General features: G+C 46.4%; 3 protein-coding genes across 4 annotated transcripts in view; 1 reads left to right on the top strand and 2 right to left on the bottom strand.

The window, feature by feature from the left end:
• The window catches only part of cep295 (centrosomal protein 295), a 17,062-nt gene extending 12,127 nt beyond the window's left edge, over window positions 1-4,935 (top strand). Inside the window, exons 18-28 of the mRNA XM_080505409.1 lie at window positions 78-290; window positions 678-808; window positions 1,418-1,828; window positions 2,107-2,215; window positions 2,542-2,864; window positions 2,994-3,134; window positions 3,217-3,265; window positions 3,685-4,059; window positions 4,466-4,559; window positions 4,655-4,754; window positions 4,839-4,935. Coding sequence (XP_080361535.1) covers window positions 78-290; window positions 678-808; window positions 1,418-1,828; window positions 2,107-2,215; window positions 2,542-2,864; window positions 2,994-3,134; window positions 3,217-3,265; window positions 3,685-4,059; window positions 4,466-4,559; window positions 4,655-4,754; window positions 4,839-4,874 — 1,982 coding nt within the window. The 3' untranslated portion in view covers window positions 4,875-4,935. The remainder of the gene's footprint in view (window positions 1-77; window positions 291-677; window positions 809-1,417; window positions 1,829-2,106; window positions 2,216-2,541; window positions 2,865-2,993; window positions 3,135-3,216; window positions 3,266-3,684; window positions 4,060-4,465; window positions 4,560-4,654; window positions 4,755-4,838) is intronic.
• On the bottom strand, window positions 4,761-10,646 carry LOC308138945 (delta(3,5)-Delta(2,4)-dienoyl-CoA isomerase, mitochondrial-like). Of its 2 annotated transcripts, XM_080508231.1 has the most exons (12): window positions 10,599-10,646; window positions 10,474-10,520; window positions 10,285-10,363; window positions 7,923-8,091; window positions 7,491-7,579; window positions 7,289-7,413; window positions 7,163-7,211; window positions 6,305-6,369; window positions 6,127-6,197; window positions 5,802-5,873; window positions 5,325-5,475; window positions 4,761-5,240 (listed from the first exon to the last, which is right to left on the bottom strand). In XM_080508231.1, the coding sequence occupies exons 3-12, from the start codon at window positions 10,319-10,321 to the stop codon at window positions 5,136-5,138; spliced, it is 933 nt and encodes a 310-aa protein (XP_080364357.1). In that variant the 5' UTR covers window positions 10,322-10,363; window positions 10,474-10,520; window positions 10,599-10,646; the 3' UTR covers window positions 4,761-5,135. The 2 variants fall into 2 exon arrangements, with proteins under 2 accessions (XP_080364357.1, XP_080364358.1); XM_080508232.1 differs by lacking the exon at window positions 10,285-10,363 and having other exon boundaries at window positions 10,474-10,634.
• Window positions 10,647-12,625: 1,979 nt separating this feature from the next.
• Window positions 12,626-17,141, bottom strand: LOC308136517 (galactose-3-O-sulfotransferase 2-like). The gene is made up of 4 exons (XM_080504861.1): window positions 17,025-17,141; window positions 16,197-16,271; window positions 15,471-15,906; window positions 12,626-14,393 (listed from the first exon to the last, which is right to left on the bottom strand). The coding sequence occupies exons 1-4, from the start codon at window positions 17,048-17,050 to the stop codon at window positions 13,623-13,625; spliced, it is 1,308 nt and encodes a 435-aa protein (XP_080360987.1). The 5' UTR covers window positions 17,051-17,141; the 3' UTR covers window positions 12,626-13,622.
• Between the last annotated feature and the right edge of the window lie 1,118 nt (window positions 17,142-18,259).

Here is an 18,259-nt window from a genome sequence, read left to right as displayed (position 1 = left end):
CTCATTGCCTGCAGGTTGACTCACAGGTGCGTCTCGTGTTGCGAAGAGTCCTCACCCCTTCATCTCCTTCCCCACAGAGAAACCGGAGCCATCTGAACAGCGTCTCGGCCGAAGTCCGGCCGTCTCGTCTCCACCTGACCGGAGTGTGTGTGTGAGGGGAAGCTCGGCCGCAGGTCATCCTGCCGCGGCGGCGGTGGACTCGCTGTTCAGTGACAGCAGTGTCCAGCGCATCATCGACAGATACACCAGAGAGCTGGACCTGTCCCTCAGCACGGCGGGGAGAACCACGGGTACGGGCTGGTCCTCCGGGGAATCTGAGGCGCGTTGAAGGCAAAGCAGTCGGCCTCGTCTGGAAGCTCCATGCGGTTTTAGTCACAGCCCCTCACATTGTACCACTGAAACTAGATAGCAAAATGAAATGGCAGAGGAGAAGAGGACGAATATGAGAAACAATAACATCAGTCACAATAATATATCAACAAGATCCTAACCGTTCCATGACTTCAGCTCCAGAATAGGTGGATGCGATGAGAGTGTAAAGTCTATAAGGATTTCTAGAGGTTGCATCTTCAATCCTGCACCACTCACTGCGTCAACCCCCCCGTCGGCGAGACGAGGGCGCTGACCACTACACCACCGTGTCTGCAGTGCCTCTTCTCCTCTCTGTTCACCAGCAGACGGCGACGGCTCGTACGTGGAGGCAGTGGACTCTCAGCAGTCTTCCCTCGGAGCCTCCGAGAGCACAAGAGAGGACGACGGCAGCTCCGCTCGTCAGTCTGACGCGTCGGCGGCTCGGAGTCCACCTCCGGTCAGTCAGTCCACGTGTAGCGGCGATATCTGTGCACTCCGGGTTTGTCGTATTGCGGCAAGACTGAGCCGTGAACCATTCGCAGTGCAGCGATCGGTGAGGATGCTGGTCGAAGTCGGTTTTATTCTGCAGATGAGCTGTGATGCCGATCAGTCGTGTCACTTCCTCCTGGACAGTCGTCACACTCGCTACTCAGACGAATTCACTCCTTCAGCTCTGTACTTGCTGGATATTTTACACCATGTGCCGACAGGACACGATGCCTCAGACTGTAAATCCATGATTCAGAGCCGCCTCCAGAAAATATTAAAACTATAAACCGGTTAACTGCCCAAATTTGACATTTAAAAACTGCACAGTTCACTTGATTGAAGCTAGGTTTTCTGGGATCGCTGAGCAGAGGTCACAAGGATCAGCAGCTTCACTGTAATGTTTCAGGAAATCTGAGAGAAGGTCGGGGAGAGTGCACTGGTGCGTGTGATTTGGACTGTGAGGGAAACCGGAGGAAACACAAAACGCCTCCAACTGGATTTGAACCCACGTCAATTCTGGCTGTGGGGCTACTGATGTGCCTCCTAATTAAAGTGTGCTGATGTTTTGGCCCTGCAGGACGGTGACGCCACGGTCCGTCCCTCCCTGGAGCGTCTCTCCGGAGACGAGCCCTCGTCGGCCGAGGAGCAGGAGCAGGACTCGTTCCGTCCTCTGATTGGCCGGCCAGCGGATCAGTCGTCGTGCCTGGCTGCCGATCAGAGAGACTCGTCCTGGGAGCGGCTGGTCGGTCAGCCCTCGGCTCACTCCTCCATGATCGGCCACCTGCCGGGTCCCGGCGGCGGCGGCGGGTGGGACGCCACTCTGAGCCAGATGATTGGCCGCCTCTCCGGTCAGACCGGCCCTCAGGCGCCGAGCGGCAGGCCAGATCTCCCAGTGTGGCTGGACGACGTGCCGGAGGAGAGCCAGATGAGGCCGCTGGTGGGAGAGCTGGACGAGTCCGCGGGGCAGATCAGTGGAAGTTCAGGTGAGGTCTCGACTGGAAGGTCAGAGGTTTGAGTCCCTGGAACGGAAGGTTCAACATCCTCTTGTCGTTAAAGTTCACTAAGAATATGATGGTTTTAATGAATCAACTCCACAGGAACTTTTCCTTCACAGACGTACTGCAACTGAAGAAAATCCGCAGAAATTCAATGTTTTTAATCGATTCTTTCCAACAGTTTACACGTGTTTGAGTTTAGTGGTTGACTCTTAATGTCCTGAGTGTGTCTCCAGTGATGGACAGAACTTGTCCTCTGTCTGTAGGTGAGCGGAGCCTCGTCACTCCCAGCTCGTCGTCACTCCCCGGACCTCCAATACCCCGCCGCTCTGACGCCGTGAACCCACCAGAGCACACCGCCACCGCAGACCGGACCGGAGGTGAGGCCGCAACTGTCTGAGGCATCACCGTGGAGTTACAGCAGTAACACAGTGGAAAGTCTTCAGATTAGATTTTAGACTAAAAACCGAGTCTGAATCAAGCTTGAGACAAATATAAAGTCAAATGAATCTCTACTTTCCTAACGTAGCTCCACATGCCGCCATCTGTCTTTGAGTTTGTTATCCTCCTATCTTCCTCCTGTTACTGCGCGTTTCTGATCGGGAGCTTGTAATGAGAGGTTTGTTGGTTGGAATCCCACCGTAGATCCTTGAGCAGTCGCAGAGCCATTGATGTTTGATGTGTTTACGAGAGTCTCGGTCTCCAGAGTTTCCGGGCTCGGAGTCCTTCCACCCACTCCAGGCCGAGGTCACACACAACGACAGCGCTGACGCCTCCGTGACCTTCCAGCCTCCCGAGCACAGCGACGTGGCCGAAGAGTCGGAGCCGTCACCAGAACGCCTTCGGGCGGACAAGGCGGCGAGCTCCTGGGCGGCGTCCCCCTCTTCACAGGGATCCTTCTGTCGCTTCCTCGGCTCCCTGAACCCGTCGCGGCGGGAGTCGCTCGCCCCGATCGACCCTTCGCCTCGGGATGGCGAGCGCGGCGTGACAGACCTGGAGCAAGCTGCCGCCGACACGCGTCACATGGTGGTATGAAGGTCTTCTCTTCAAACTTTGAAGGAATCATCTTTGTTCGGACATTAACAGATAAAAGTGTTCTGTCGGCCTCCACAGTTCACTCACTCTCTTCTGCTTTGCTGTGGCGTTGTTGTTTATCAGGAAGCCGCCGGAGGAAAGGGCATCCTGGAGCAGTCGGACATAACTCTGCTGAGCCTGGCTGACACCACACTGCTGGAACAGGAGAGCTCCATCAGGGAGGAGGAGGAGGAGGAGGAGGAGGAGGAAGGAGAACAGACAGAGGTCACTGACTTTTCCACATGTTCACCTCTAAACGTCAACATAATGTTTCCTCTGGTTTCTGAACACAATCATTGTGTTACAGAAGTCAGATTCTCTGTGGTCACCCGGAGAAAGCGTCCAGCGTCCTGCAGGTAAAACCCACATGGAACGAGTGATGGCCAAATGAAGCTACAATGAAGGTTCATGAACCACTGCCTTTATTTTCTGAAACCACAAGATGGCACTGTTCAATAAATGTCTGAAAACACACTTCATCGCCAGTCTTTCAGACTCAATCTTCAAACCAAGAGTGCCATCTAGTGGAGTCAGAAAATATAGAAGGTGGTTCTTGAACCTTCAGTGACGCTTCATTTGGCCATCACTACATGTAACACTCACAAATCACCTCTAAACTAAAAGAACAGAGAACTGGGCAGAAGTTTTAGTCAGGTGCTAAAAAAAACCTATTCTCTGTTGATCTGAAACACACGAGCGTCACCTCAGAGCACTCTTCTCCTCATCTTGTCTGAAGTCTTTAAACTCATCCTCTTCTGTCCCTGCTTCCATTCAGCCGTGGTCCTGGAGTGTCCGTTTGGCCCCAGCGGAGACCTGCAGGAGGTCCAGCAGAAGAAGCTCAGAGCTCTGCTCCTCAGGTCCAAACGCAGGGTGGAAGAAATCAAAGCCAAAGGGACTCGTTCTGAAACTCAGCCTGAGAAAGAAACTCCGCCCGAGGCCCTTGAGGCTCCGCCCAAGGCCCTTGAAGCTCCGCCCGAGGCCCTTGAGGCTCCGCCCAAGGCCCTTGAAGCTCCGCCCGAGGCCCCTGAGGCTCCGCCCGAGGCCCTTGAGGCTCCGTTGGACCATCCCACTAAATCCAGCAGCCAGTCACAGAGAGGACAAGCAGGGAGAGCCGCTGTCGTCCAGAAGAAGCCTCAGCCGCCTCCTCCAGGTTTCAACATTCCATCTGACAGCTTCCTAAAGCTCAAACTCCACATTCAGACTGTGAAAAGCATCAGAAAACTTTCTTTTTAGGAGGGTCTTCATTTATCCACAGATAAAAGCAGGAATATGAAAGTAAATTGACATCGAGACAAACAAAGATCTGTTTATTTGCTGAGATGTTCTTCATAATGTTTTGTTGAGAAACAAATATATTAATTACAGCAGTTGCTGTTTTATGGCCACTTTAAATGTAATATATTTTAGGCTCCAATTGCCATGATGCACATTATTGGCTTCATAACATTAAAAATGGCCAGAATATCTGGGCATCTCCTCATTCTCATTATTTCTGCACGTCAGAAACACACCGAGCTGCTGCAACCCGATTGGCTGAGTTGACGTGTTCTTTCCAGGAGATTTTGACGAGAGGAAGGCAGAGGAGGTGAAGACGTGCACGCCGGAGCAGAGGAAACGAGAGCTGTCCTCGATGCGTCGGAGAACTCAGAGGTAAACCGGAGACGCGATAGTTGTCTGCGTTTGTCCTTCCTGCGGCTCGGCTCTCAATCCAAACGTCCCCCCCCCCCGGTGTGAAATGTGTGCAGACTGTACGAGCAGCTGGAGGAGGTGAAGCACCAGAGGGCCATCAGGAGCCGACAGGAGGATTACGCCAAGAACAGACTGAAGGCCAAAGAGTTCCACAAGGTCAGCACCGCTTTATTGAATCAACCACGAGGTGAGAGCGGGACGGAGACGCCATTAAATGTCCTTTCTCTCGTTTCTACACAGAAAACCTTACAGAAGCTGCGTGCCAAGCAGACGTGACACTGAGCCACTTTTAATTTCGGAAGGTTTTTTTTTGTATTTAATAAAGCATTTTAAGTTATTTGGATCTGACATTTTTCTTCACTCAACACTTGGATTAGCTCAGTTAGATTGACGAATGTCTCTCTGCTGCTGGATCGTCGGCGACGTGAAGGTTTTTTTTCCACACAAACGTCCGTCCTGGAGGCGCTCCAGCGGCTGAAGGCACAGCCTGTGATGGCGGGCAGAGTCCAGCAGCCTCCACTTCTCCTTGTTGGAGCTTCACAGTTTGGAGAAGGCAACCGTTTTGGGGCTTTTCTTCTCCATGGAGGCCTGAGCCGATTTCATCACATCCTGCGTCTGAAGCATGCTCATGTTCCACGTGGCCTTAAAAAATTTAAATTTAAATTATTTAACACAGATGATAAAAAAAGCTTTAGGACAGTGGCGCAGCTGATCAGAGCCCCTCACCATGTAGTCCAGCCCCTCCGCCACGCTGTGGTCCCTGGAGTAGAGGAGGTTGACCTTGGTGCCCTGAACGGCCACCGGGCTGCGGCCGGCCATCTCCCCGGCCAACTCCAGCGCCCCCGCCATCATCTCCTCCTTATCCACAAACACCCGGCTGGACGGGAGGCGAGTCCCACATGTGAGGGGAAAATCCACAGAGAAGGAAAAATTTTTTTAACTTTTGTCGATCAATAATCGGCCATTTGACTTCCTGATGGCTGAACCCGTTCAGAAAACGACCACAATATTATTCGGAATCAAACGGTAATGTGACGTCTGGGCATTGAGGACATGTCAATAAAGACCAGAGGATGGAACTGTCAGCACTTTAATAACATAAGTGAATAACTTAAAAGGAAGAAGAAGAAAAAAGCCAACGATCCAATGTGTCTAAAAATGAGAGTTTACTTCTTGATAAGAGCTAAATAGTTGGCAGTGTACCTGACCAGTCCGCTGCTCTTGGCTTCGTCAGCGTACATTTTCCTGGCGGTCAGAGCGAGCTCGTTCACCAGGCTGAAGAGAGAAACGCCACCACGACTCGTGTTCAACAGAGGAAGGACAAATACTTTGGAGTCTTCGGTTCGTTCGTTTGGCGAAACGAGCGATCGATGAATCTCCGCTGATGTTCTTGGGAAACTCAACGCTGACTCTTAGTGACGTCTTCACTTCCAATTCCAAACAGGACGGAACAAAAATCCTCCTTTTTACTTCCACATGAATGAGAAAGGCTCTCGCTCTGCGTCCAGAAGTCTAAAAGGATTCAAACCTGCGGCTGCCGATGACTTTGGGGAGCCTCTGCAGAGTCCCCACGTCGGCGGCCAGCCCGATGTCCACTTCCTGTTGAGCACAAACCGTCAGGAAACGCCTGGACGGTCTTCACACTACAGGTTTTCCAGATCCTACCCGGTGCCTTCATGTGATTTGAGTGTGATGAAAAGACGTACTTTGACCTGGAACCAGGCGTCCTGGGTGCAAAGACGAATGTCGCAGGCTGTGATCAGGTCGACGCCTGCAGAGCAAAACAACTTGTGTTTACTGCAACTATCAACCTCCGAAACGCTCAAATTAATAAATAAATCAAACACACGAGACTGGAGTTCTACAGCAAACCGCTACTTCAGCCTGAACGCCTCCATGGAGACTCTCGACCATTAAAGGAGTAAAGTTCCTCAACTTCCTCTTCTCCTCGTATCTCCGGAAAAGTTGTGATCTCAATCCCACTTGGTTTCATTCAGAGTGAAAATCAGCGACTCGTTAACTTGAACGTCTACATCAGATTTCAATGATTTTTAAAAGACCATGTTACTCAAAATCCTCTGCATTTATCACGTCTTCCTCCTCTAACATCATATTATAGAGCATCTTCCTCCTCTAACATCATATTATAGAGCATCTTCCTCCTCTAACATCATATTATAGAGCATCTTCCTCCTCTAACATCATATTATAGAGCATCTTCCTCCTCTAACATCATATTATAGAGCATCTTCCTCCTCTAACATCCGATTATAGAGTATCTTCCTCCTCCAACATCAGATTATAGATCAGGGGTGGCCAACCCTGGTCCTCGAGAGCCGCAGTCCTGCATGTTTTAGATGTTTCCCTGCTCAAACACACCTGTTGTGATGATGAGGCTCTGCAGAAAGCTTGACAGGGAGCCACTAATTGCTGTATTGATGTGAGGAGACGTCTAAAACCTGCAGGACTGCGGCTCTCGAGGACCAGGGTTGGCCACCCCTGTTATAGAGCATCTCCAGCCCCCCAGGGCAGACGGCTCAGCTAACAGGAGGACTGGGTCGTACCTCCTCCCACACAGGCTCCATGAACTGCCACCACAACAGGCTTCGGACACTGCAAGAAAACCAACAGTAGCGTCAGAATCCCTGAAACGACGAGCGACCGAGTGAAGCCTGCCGGCAGACGCTGACCCGCTCGATGACGGAGAACGTCTCCTGGTACTTGGCGATGGTCTTCCTCAGGTTGAAGGACATTCTGGCTGTGTCGTCGCCTTTGGGCTCCAACACTTCGCCGGCCAAGTCCATGATGTCGATGCCTGGATAGAAACCCGACACGAGTCAAGGAAAACCTCACCGAGTGACGGACTTCACTGTCAAACCTGTCGACACGCACCGGCGGTGAAGATCTTCCCGGCCCCAGAAACCACCACCGCTCTGCACTCGGGGTCCTCAGAGATCTCGTGGAAGCACTCCACCATCTCCCTGAGAGAGGAACCCACAATGAGGAGGCTGGAGATGAAAGCCAACAGCGTGAGAACCAGATTTCCTCCATCGCACGGTTTGTTTCGCTACAAAACAAACCACTGGAGCAGCAGCGGGACGCTTCTGTGGTATCGGGAAACATCTGCAACCAATAGAGCGCTAACACGTGAAATCAGAAGTCACTTGATAGGTGTGTGTGTGTGTGTGTGTGTGTGTGTGTGTGTGTGTGTGTGTGTGTGTGTGTGTGTGTTTCTCTTGATTTCCCACAAGCAGCACCACCACTGTAGCGTACAGACTTCCTCCTCAGACTTCAGGTAAAGTGTAAATGTGAAGAGCGTCCTGCCTCCAGAAGGCTTTGTTCATGGCGTTGCGTTTTTCCGGCCGGTGGAGCTCCACGTGCGTGACGGACGGCGCGGGGCGGCTGATGGCCAGCGAGGTGTAGGGGGGGGTGGGTCCCCCCGAGGACGACATGGCTCTGAGGACAGTGTGGGAGGGAAGCCCCGACCCTGCGCCTGCGAGGAAGAGGACGGCGGCGAAGCGGGATCAATGACAGACACAGAGACGTCAACTGTTCCTTTGCCTCACGCCGACGCATCGATAACAACGGGGCAGAAATGTAATGGTGTAATAGAACGAATGTTCCCGCTTCAAAAAAAGGCGGTAAGAATTACAAGTCACAAAGGCTCCAGAGAACATACAAACATACAAACGACCTTTTTGTGAAGCTGAAACTGTTAAAATTTAAAGACCTTGTTAATTTAAAATTTTTGCTGACCGTGTGGAAAATTTGGTCCCGGAACATATTGACATGAAATTGACCTTGATCACAGATGACACAAGACAAAAAGGACATTTTTGTGTCCCTTTCTCCGGAACCTCCATAAGACAGAGGGTTTCTTAGTTGCTGGGGTGAGATTATGGAATTCATTAAAGAACACATTCAAATGTTCTCAAACAATAAATACATTTAAAAATATGTTTAAGGAGATGCAGATGGAGGAATATAAAAAAATGTAACTTGCATGTTGCAATGGGGAAATTTGTTTTGTTTTCTAAATTGTTCAAATGATTGATTTTTAAACACAGTAAAGTGTGTTACAATTTTGTTGAATGGATCGCCGCCGTTTATGGTCATCGATTTTTCTGTACACATTCAAAGGGGCATGAAGAATAAGACGATGTCTTCACCGTGCTCCTTTTCACCATGACACTGTTCACATTAATGTATGACCCTGTTAAGTAAAATGTAAACATGGTTGAATAAATTAATAAATGAAAAATGAAAATGAATGAGAAACCACAATGATACCTCATCCGCCACAGATTTGTTGGATTTATGCTGCAAAAACGTGTTCCTCTCCTGACTGTGAGCACTGTGGTGCACAAGCTGTGAAGAACAGCTGGTGATTACCTTTCAACACTGCTGCGTTTGCTCCACAATGCATATTTAAATATCTCCCCAAAATTGTTCGACACATTCAAGAATGCCTGGAAGACCCGGCTTTGGTATAGACATTGAGTTCACTGCCCTCTGTTTGAAAAACCAAATGTCAACAGTGGTTTTATTTAAATGTGGTTCATTTGAAAATCAACTAATATATATATTTTTGCCAACAGCCAAACAGTTTAAAAGCAGTTGATGGATTTCAGTGCTGTATTTTGGTTAAAAATACACAAACGAAATGACATGCTTACTTGAATTTGCTTGGTGGTTTAAACTTAAAACTATTTATTTCCTATAAATGACCATTTATTTTCAAATTATAATGTTTCATACTTGAACAAATGATTACCAATTGTATTTATTTTCCTTCTTCAAGGTTTTTTTTTTTTTTTAACCTAAAGAACTTTCACCTGTTGTTTCAATAAAGAAGAAAGAGGAATGTGAAGGTCTGGTTCTTGGAGTAACGTCCAGTTTAAAACCTCCTGCGCACAACGATTAAAGGGACTTGACAATAAGAGTGACCTGCAGTGACAGAATGTTTCCATAAGATTCGAACTTTCTGAGATTCAAACACAAGCTTTAAGCTGCTGCAATACGCCATCTGACATTATTCTAACGTTCTTCCATTTTCAATTCATTGTGACCACCTTAGGAGTGTGGAAAGCAGGACTGGAGAAGCTGCTTCACTCTTCATCCTCAGTCTAAACCAGCTGGATGTGATCAGGAGATGAAGACTCCTGTAAACCTGCAGCAGGATCCAGACCAGCAGCTGCTGTAACCCGGTGCCGACTGGGATCTTGTATTGAAGCCATGCTGGGTGAAGCAGGGGAACCAGCGTGGCACCAAATTCCTGGTTTATAATGTTTTTGTTGTTGTTGTTTTTTTTGCCGGAAATGCCAAAGCGAAACTGCACTACAGGGGGTTAATACAGATGTGTTCAGGCGTAATGTCATGACCTTCATTGAATGACATTATTGTTACTATTCATTCTGAAATGTAGCCCGGAGTGACAGCTGTAGGGAGATTATTACATGTTTTCAGCAGCATCAGTTCAGTTTAAAGTTAAATAAAACACCAAAGTCACTTACGTGACCTTTCACCTACATATTCCCTCACCGCCTCAGTTCACTTCGGTGACAAAACAGTTCATTGACTGACGTGTTTAGGTCAATGTTGGCGTTAAAACACGTAAATTAAGACACATCTTTACACATTTGGTGGATAAACTGTGAGCAGAGACACACGAAACACAGACACTTACATTTGGTGAGAGCTGACCTGATTATCCCTGAAAACATCGCCTTTCGATCGGAGTCCAGACTCTTTAGAGTCCAATAAAACTGCAGCAGATACGAGATTAACGAAATTAAGGATTATTAAGACTTCAGCTGCAGCTCGATGCTAACCAGCCTGCTAACTGATGCTAACGGACGCGAAGCAGTCATCTTACCCACAGTTTGTGGTGTTTAACTTGTTCCCCTCCAGCAGGCGAACAAACTGTGGAAACACAAGGCGTCTCAAGTGAAACAATGAAAAAAACTTTAAAAGAAGCTCTCTTTTGTTGCTTTTATTAACCCTTTGATAGCGAAGTGCATTCAACCTGTCAGCGAAGTACGGTGGCCGACGAAGTCCAGAAAAGAGAAGACAAACTATTGTGGGGAAACACACACACACACACACACACACACACACACACACACACACACACACACACACACACACACACACACACACACACACACACACACACACACACTCTTCTCCCGGCCCCAGGATGAATTGATGGTCTTTGTCAATTGGACGGACGAACAACCTCATTCTCCTGGACTTGGTAGTTTTATTTTGACAGTCACCAAAGCAATCCAAATTGGTCGTCTGTCCACTAGCATGTTCTCCCATTGTTAGCGTTTCGAGCGGATTATTCTCTGCTGTGCGTGTCGATTCATTACAAAAACAAATAGCACCTACAAGTGGCCCAACGTGAAAACAACATTGTTCTGTTTCTGCTCTTGCCGTGTAAACGCAAAAACACTGAGGCATGCAGGCAGCAGTACAGGAGAAGACAAGAATAGTCTGGGCTACAACCTCTGTCAACGTGAGAACAAGACGTACACAGACCAAGACCGCCAGCAGCCACTGAAGGAGTGTCAAACTATTGAGTGCTCGGCATTCTTCTCCAACTTGAAAGACATGACAATTAAAGTCATCGGAGGCATTTCTTTGATAGATCAATCATATCTAGTAGAAGCCGGGTGAACTGGTAATACAACTATGTCTTTTATGTCGGGGAGGACGGATGATGAGCTGTTTGATCGACGCCTGTGAGACTCAGCTGAGGATGAGACACGTCTCATCAGGGGTGGTGATAGGCACCAACAGGAACAATGGCAGAACGACATAAAACACAAAACTCTTCTCACTCCTGATTATTATTATGTAACGCTCACGGAGCTGATCGCTGCAAAGCATTGGAGTTTTTGGTTCGTCGTGTTCTAGATGCCTTTATTGAGGGTTATATTAGGTTTGTCGTTAGTTAGTTGCTCTAGTTTAGCTTAATTTAATATTTGTAAGTTGGCAACCAGGAGTGAAAAGGATTTTGTGTGTCATCTAATCCTGCCATGGGGTTCTTGTTTGGATCACCTCTTCTATCTGCAGTTGCAATCAAGGTAGAAAGATAATCTCAGATGCAAATTGCCCGCGCCCGATGGTCACTGTACGTCACTGTTTATATCTGGATCTGGAAAATTCCGCTCAGGCTCATTTGGTTGTTTGTTGGAAGTTTGGTGACTGTAAGTGTTATATGTTATCGTGTCATCAACAAGGGGATTGTCTGTTGTACAGATCTACAAACAATCCTTCATTCCAACTGCAAGAGACACTCTGAACAAAATGAGATAAGAAACTAGAAGTTACATATAAATGTTTTATTTCTACATTTATCGGCTACTGTTTCCTGTGTCCTTTTAACTTTTCCTTTCTGTCTGTAGTTGCGTTTTAAGTGTGTTTTTAATATGTTGTATTTTATTGTTTGGGCCTTATTAAAGAAGAATTTCTGTCACCGCTGGGGGCAGACAATAAGTTTCTTCTTATTTAATCTTATCTTCAGAAGTAAAACTTCTGATAACAAAGAAACTCATGTTCAGTATCCAAAACTTGTTACTACCATTGCAGTTTAAGATATGAAATAAGTCCATATAAGCTTGTAGGGCTGTTAAGATTTTATAGTGTACAGTTCATTAATCCAAATTAAAAATTAACAGCTTAGTGTATTTTATGACACAAATATAACCGAATCATTTCCCGTTAAGCAGGTGGTGCCCCAAGGTATCAGATCCCATTTTTAAATTTAATTGACAACTATCTTTGATAAATATTAATTGTTATGAATTGTTTTCCATTGTTTTACCCAAATACTCCCCTGTATGTATGTATGTAGGTATGTATGTAAGTAAGAAAGAGCAAAGAACAAGACCTGGAGAATTTCGTCTCAGGAAATTGTTTTGGTACACCAAATAGATAATAAAAAGGTCATGTAGTTTTGTACACAACTGACAACATCTGACAACTTTATTTCAAAAATTTAAAAAGATCCATTATGGGGTCATGTTATACAGCTTTACAGCACAATGTCTCATTTGCTGCAAGTTCTGCTGTGTCTGTGTGAGCTGGACTGGCTCCGCCCACACAGGCCCATCTATGGGAAGAAGCAGAGCAGAGCTGCCTAATTGTGGGAGGAGTCAAAGGGGAGGAGCCTACCTTGATTGTGATTGGCTAAACCCCGGATGACACGATATAGGGTTTGATTTCTGATTGGCTGGCTGGAGCAACACACTTTTTAAAACCTGGAACAAGCCGGGGAGAGAGAGGACACACTTGCTTCACTTCTGGGGCGTCGGTCCAGGTGTGGTCTCACGCATTACTGTTGTGAAACTATTAGAAAGTCAATTTACATAATATGACTCCTTTAAAAAGGCCATACAGTAAACATGGATTTTGCTATTGCTGGTACAAACCCACTTAAAACCCTAACTATACAGAGAACGCACTGGGGCTTACTGAGGAAGCCAGCAGGAAAAAGGGGGCTCTATTTAAGCAGCACATGGCACACTGCACCTCGGATACCCAGAGTGCACTTGACTGCACCACCAGGGGAACCGGCTGCCATGCGCCGGGAGCTCACAGCTCCTGCCCGACACACACACACACAAGAAAAAACTGACCCAGCAATAGAGAATGCGACAAAAATACAAAGATGCAAAACAAATATACTAAATTTGCACTAAAAAAGAGAATATAAAAAGACAAACATAAGGAAATCACTGAACCCAATTGTTCAAGACGTCAATGAATGAACCATACAAAAGAAACCACACTAAGCTATGAGGAAGAACACACAGTGAAAAACCACAGACAAGAGCTCCCAAAATAAAATCCAAAATGTGAGGTGGTCACGGTGACGTGGACCAAAGGTTGATCGCAATATGAAAGTGAGGTAATAAAACAGCAGAAAACAAAACGGTGAAGACAGAACAGTCATTCTAGGACAGTTGTTTCCCTACAAAGCAAGTCAGCAGTTGGCAGTCCCGTCAACTTTTCTCGTTACAGTTTAGCAGCCTTCTTCGAAAACTGCTTATTGTACAGATTGTATGTGTACTGCAGCACCGGAGTAACACATTTTTGACATTTGCGCTTGATTTCAGGTTTTACCGTTGTGTTCAGGTTAAAGCCCAGACTGAGCTTTCCTACACCAAAGTTGTTGTTATGGTACGGCGCCACAACACCAGCGAGGCAGGAGTGAGTCAGCTTGGCCTGCAGCTGTCTGAGCTCAGACACCTCCCTCTTCATCTCCTTCATCCCAACCACACTTTCCACTTTGTGCCAGAAGGTGGCGTTGAAGTGCCGGTAGATCTTCCAGTCCAAAGCTTTGTACGTCTTGATGTCCTCTACAGTGTCTGGTAAAAGAGACAAAGGGCGTTGGTGAGCATTGCGGCGCATGAAGGTAGCCACGTCCTCCAGAGACCAGCAGAGGGTGTGCTTGAGCAGGACGAGGGACTCGTCAAAGTATTCGTTGATGAGAAGAAGGTGGAAGTCTTTTTCCATGTTTGCGATGACTTTGGCGGCTTTATTCTCCTGGTTTTTAGCTTCAGTTGTAACCAAGTTGTCGAAACCGAAGTCAAAAGCGAGGTTGTTGAAGGCGCTCTTGTTTGGTGACATGGGATTTGTCAAGCTGTCCTCCACCAAGCTGTCCAGGACGTGGTTGCCGGGGAATATTGCACTGGCCTTTAAGAACATGAACGCTGACTGCACCAGAAGCACAGGATGTCTCAGAATTGAAAAGTAAAAGGTGTCTTCAGGCATCACTTTGGCCACCTGCAAAATTAAATAATAAGAAATAAAAAAACATCAAAAATTGTTCAGGAAAAATGTTCGCATATATACATGTACTTCAAAAACATTGAGCAATTTTACCCAATGATAGAAAACATGTGTGATTTCTCAGACGTTACGAGGTTTACACTGCAGCAGCAGACACACCAACATCAATGTAGTTAGTATGCCGAGCCACGGGGGGGCGCTGTTTTGCTTGTTTTTGTGATGAAACTACACAGATGTGTGCAGAGAACAATATGCTATAAATGTGAACATAACTGAGGGAACCTGACATATGTATAATAAATAGTAATAATAATAAGCGTGAAAGGATAGAGTGCTGTCGAGGATGATACCCAGATTCTTAAGACTCGTATGGACTGATGATGAATCAGATGCTATCAGGGGAAAGTCTCAACTATTAAACTACCAATATGGACAATAAAACTATAGAAGACGGACGGCGAGACAAACCACTATGGGGGCCGCCATATTTGTTTACAGGCGCATGCTTAACCATGCACAACCACACTTCACTGGTGGTGGCTGGCTGGCTGGCTCAAACAAACCCTCGACTCTGCGTTGTGTTTGTCTGTAGAATGAAGACGGGAGGCTGCGGTAGTCGCTGTGATATCTGGATATAAACATGAACAGAACGTTCGCCGGTCAGGGTCACGGCTCGCTAGTGCACGTCCCTCGTGAACTGACAATGCCGAGGGAGGCGCTATAAGTGCCACCTAAATAATACATGAAACCAAATCATAACAAGTGGAATGACACGTCACATAGACCATGTTACACGTGAGCAGAAGGAATTTTTTTTTTTTTTTTATCAGCGGGGGCTCTCTGCAGGAGAGAATCGCAAGTGTGAAAGAATCTTTCCACCTTGGGTGTCGGTATAAAAACTTCACGGATGCACTGGATGGGAACACCAGTGTCACGTAAACAGACCCTTAAAGATGGAGAGAGTTTTGTGGACACACTCGCATTCGTTGCCTCAGAGAGCAATGAAGTTTCTCCAGCTCTTCTAATTTGACATCAACTGCATGACCAGAGTGGATTCCTTCACAAACTCACCTCAGACTTTCTGAACCTCATGTCATTGCACAAGATGTGAAACTTAGTCGCACTGTCACCATTGACTCCTTCCACAAACTGTGCTTTGAAATACTCTGGATAGGAGAACCTGGTGTCCCTGTTCTTTGGAAGGGCGAAGGTCAGGCCTCTGTTTTCCCCGTAGCGGTAGAGGATGTTCTGGATTTTGGAGCCCTCTGTTTGGTGCGTGTTGAGGAAAACGATATGCGACTTCCGCTGGCAGTGTTCTGTGTCGGGATTGTCCAGTAGCGCCGAGTCCATCGAGGTCCTACTTCCCCTTGGGGACTGCATCTGGCTCTGATCTTTCACGCCGCCTGACTTGGGCTTCACTCGCACCGGAACCCTCTGGCCCTTCACCTTAAGGGCCTTTTCTGCAATATGGACTGTTTGCTCCTTGTTGACACTGAACCTGTGCTCTCTGGAGAAGATCAAAAACTGCAATTACTACATTGGCATTTTAAAGCGTTTGAAGAGAGAGCGAGATGCACCCACCTCTTCCACAGCAGCCTTCAAGATATTTTAATACTTTTATTGAGCAACGGAAGATTTGTCTTTTTACAAGTCTGTTCTAATCACCAAAGTCCAAATACCAGACAACTCTGGTCGTCTATTATACTCCTCAATGTAAGAATAGAAGAGTATAATAGGCTCTTTGTTTGTGTGCATGTATGTGTATGTGAACATTGACAAATTGGAATGTGACTTTACCTCAAGAAGAACACCTCAACAATGAAGCCAACGGCGAACAGAACGCTAGCGATCAACACAGCACCCCTCCTGCGGCTACACACACACACACACACACACACACACACACACACACACACACACACACACACAAAGGGTTGCAGTGTTATTCATTTCATGTTACAGAGTAAATTGTAATCGGCTGGATTTGAACCTGAAACATTGGATGGAATTGTTTTTCTGTTTGTTTCAATCTTTTAAAGAATTAGTTTCTTTAACTTTTGACCGAGGTGACATATCTGATATATCATTTAACATCGGCGAAATTCCCCTGAACATTATTTTACTACAGTCTTGTGAATCATCAGAGTGAATTTAAAACGCCCATAAATCAAAAACATCAATAGATTGTGACTCTAAACAGCGCTTGAATTCACATAGTGATGACAATACAGCAGCAGAAGGTTTTGACTGTGTTTCTGTCTCCGTACACTCCGTCTTCATTATTCTAATTGAACTCTAATTGAGTTCTGTGTCAAAATGAGAGATAAATGTGGTAAATGACATTTGTGATCATTGTTCATCATGTTAACTTAAAGAACAATCAAGTATCCAGCTAAACGTCATAACTCATCCGTCTTTCTTCTGCACCGCTTTAATCCAGAGCCAGAAAGAATCATTTAAAGACAGAAGAGAGAAACATGCTGATAATTGTGTCAGAAGATTATTAAATCATCATTTCAAGACAGCACAAAAAAGTAAAGTCTATCCAACAAAGATTCCTGCACAAATGCTTCCCGACAAAGCTCCTCGGAATGTCCTCGACACATAGGCAGAAAGCAGACTCACGGGATCACAAAGTTCAGTGGGAACATCGTCGCGGAGGCTTCAGGTACAGATCTGTGGCTGTTCCCAGGCGGGATTCCTATATGATGTTTGACCTTCCCTCCTCTGTACACTCCTCCCCTCTCTACCTTTACCTGCACTGATTATGTCTAATGATTTTGTCCACACACACACACACACACACACACAAAAAAAGCAGCGCCCATGTGGAATGTCTCTCTCCGCCAGAAAAAGCAGTCTAAAGACTAGACGAGGAGGAAAAAGAAAAATAGAAGCACTTCAAGCAAGAAGTTCCGTTTGTTTGTTTGATCGAATTGAATTATTTGATCTCCTCTGTGATGGACAGGTAACCTGTCCGGATGTCTCTTTCCGAGCCTCTCCACCTTGTCCTCCTCTGTCCAGTCGTACCCCTGATGAGACGTGTCTCATCCTCAGCTGAGTCTCACAGGCGTCGATCAAACAGCTCATCATCCGTCCTCCCCGACATAAAAGACATAGTTGTATTACCAGTTCACCCGGCTTCTACTAGATATGATTGATCTATCAAAGAAATGCCTCCGATGACTTTAATTGTCATGTCTTTCAAGTTGGAGAAGAATGCCGAGCACTCAATAGTTTGACACTCCTTCAGTGGCTGCTGGCGGTCTTGGTCTGTGTACGTCTTGTTCTCACGTTGACAGAGGTTGTAGCCCAGACTATTCTTGTCTTCTCCTGTACTGCTGCCTGCATGCCTCAGTGTTTTTGCGTTTACACGGCAAGAGCAGAAACAGAACAATGTTGTTTTCACGTTGGGCCACTTGTAGGTGCTATTTGTTTTTGTAATGAATCGACACGCACAGCAGAGAATAATCCGCTCGAAACGCTAACAATGGGAGAACATGCTAGTGGACAGACGACCAATTTGGATTGCTTTGGTGACTGTCAAAATAAAACTACCAAGTCCAGGAGAATGAGGTTGTTCGTCCGTCCAATTGACAAAGACCATCAATTCATCCTGGGGCCGGGAGAGTCTAGACCGGAATGAAAGTTTTGTGTTTTCATTTATAACCCACATTTTGTCTTTACTTTGGATATCCTTTTCCAGTATTTACATTTGTTTGACAATCTTAAACATATATAGGTAATAAGGGCTGGGAAATAAAAAAAAAAAACTTTTGTACTTCTTCCCACTCCTTTTTCAAACAATGTGCAGCGTTTTGTTATGTATTGGCTCAATGTTTATTTTTATTTTATTTTTT

Source organism: Blennius ocellaris (assembly GCF_963422515.1).
Source record: "Blennius ocellaris genome assembly, chromosome: 2".
NCBI lineage: Eukaryota > Metazoa > Chordata > Actinopteri > Blenniiformes > Blenniidae > Blennius > Blennius ocellaris.
This window is presented reverse-complemented; position numbering and strand designations above follow the sequence as displayed.

Coding starts and splice junctions, on each gene's coding strand:
- LOC308138945 (XM_080508231.1), bottom strand. CDS start 10,321: ATGTTTTCAGGGATAATCAGGTCAGCTCTCACCAAAT. Junction 7,414..7,490: donor CGGGAAGATCTTCACCGCCG/GTGCGTGTCGAC, acceptor GTTTCTATCCAG/GCATCGACATCATGGACTTG. Junction 5,241..5,324: donor CGGAGGGGCTGGACTACATG/GTGAGGGGCTCT, acceptor AAATTTTTTAAG/GCCACGTGGAACATGAGCAT.
- LOC308136517 (XM_080504861.1), bottom strand. CDS start 17,050: ATGTTCCCACTGAACTTTGTGATCCC. Junction 16,272..17,024: donor CCACTGAACTTTGTGATCCC/GTGAGTCTGCTT, acceptor GTGTGTGTGTAG/CCGCAGGAGGGGTGCTGTGT. Junction 15,907..16,196: donor GTTGAGGTGTTCTTCTTGAG/GTAAAGTCACAT, acceptor GATCTTCTCCAG/AGAGCACAGGTTCAGTGTCA.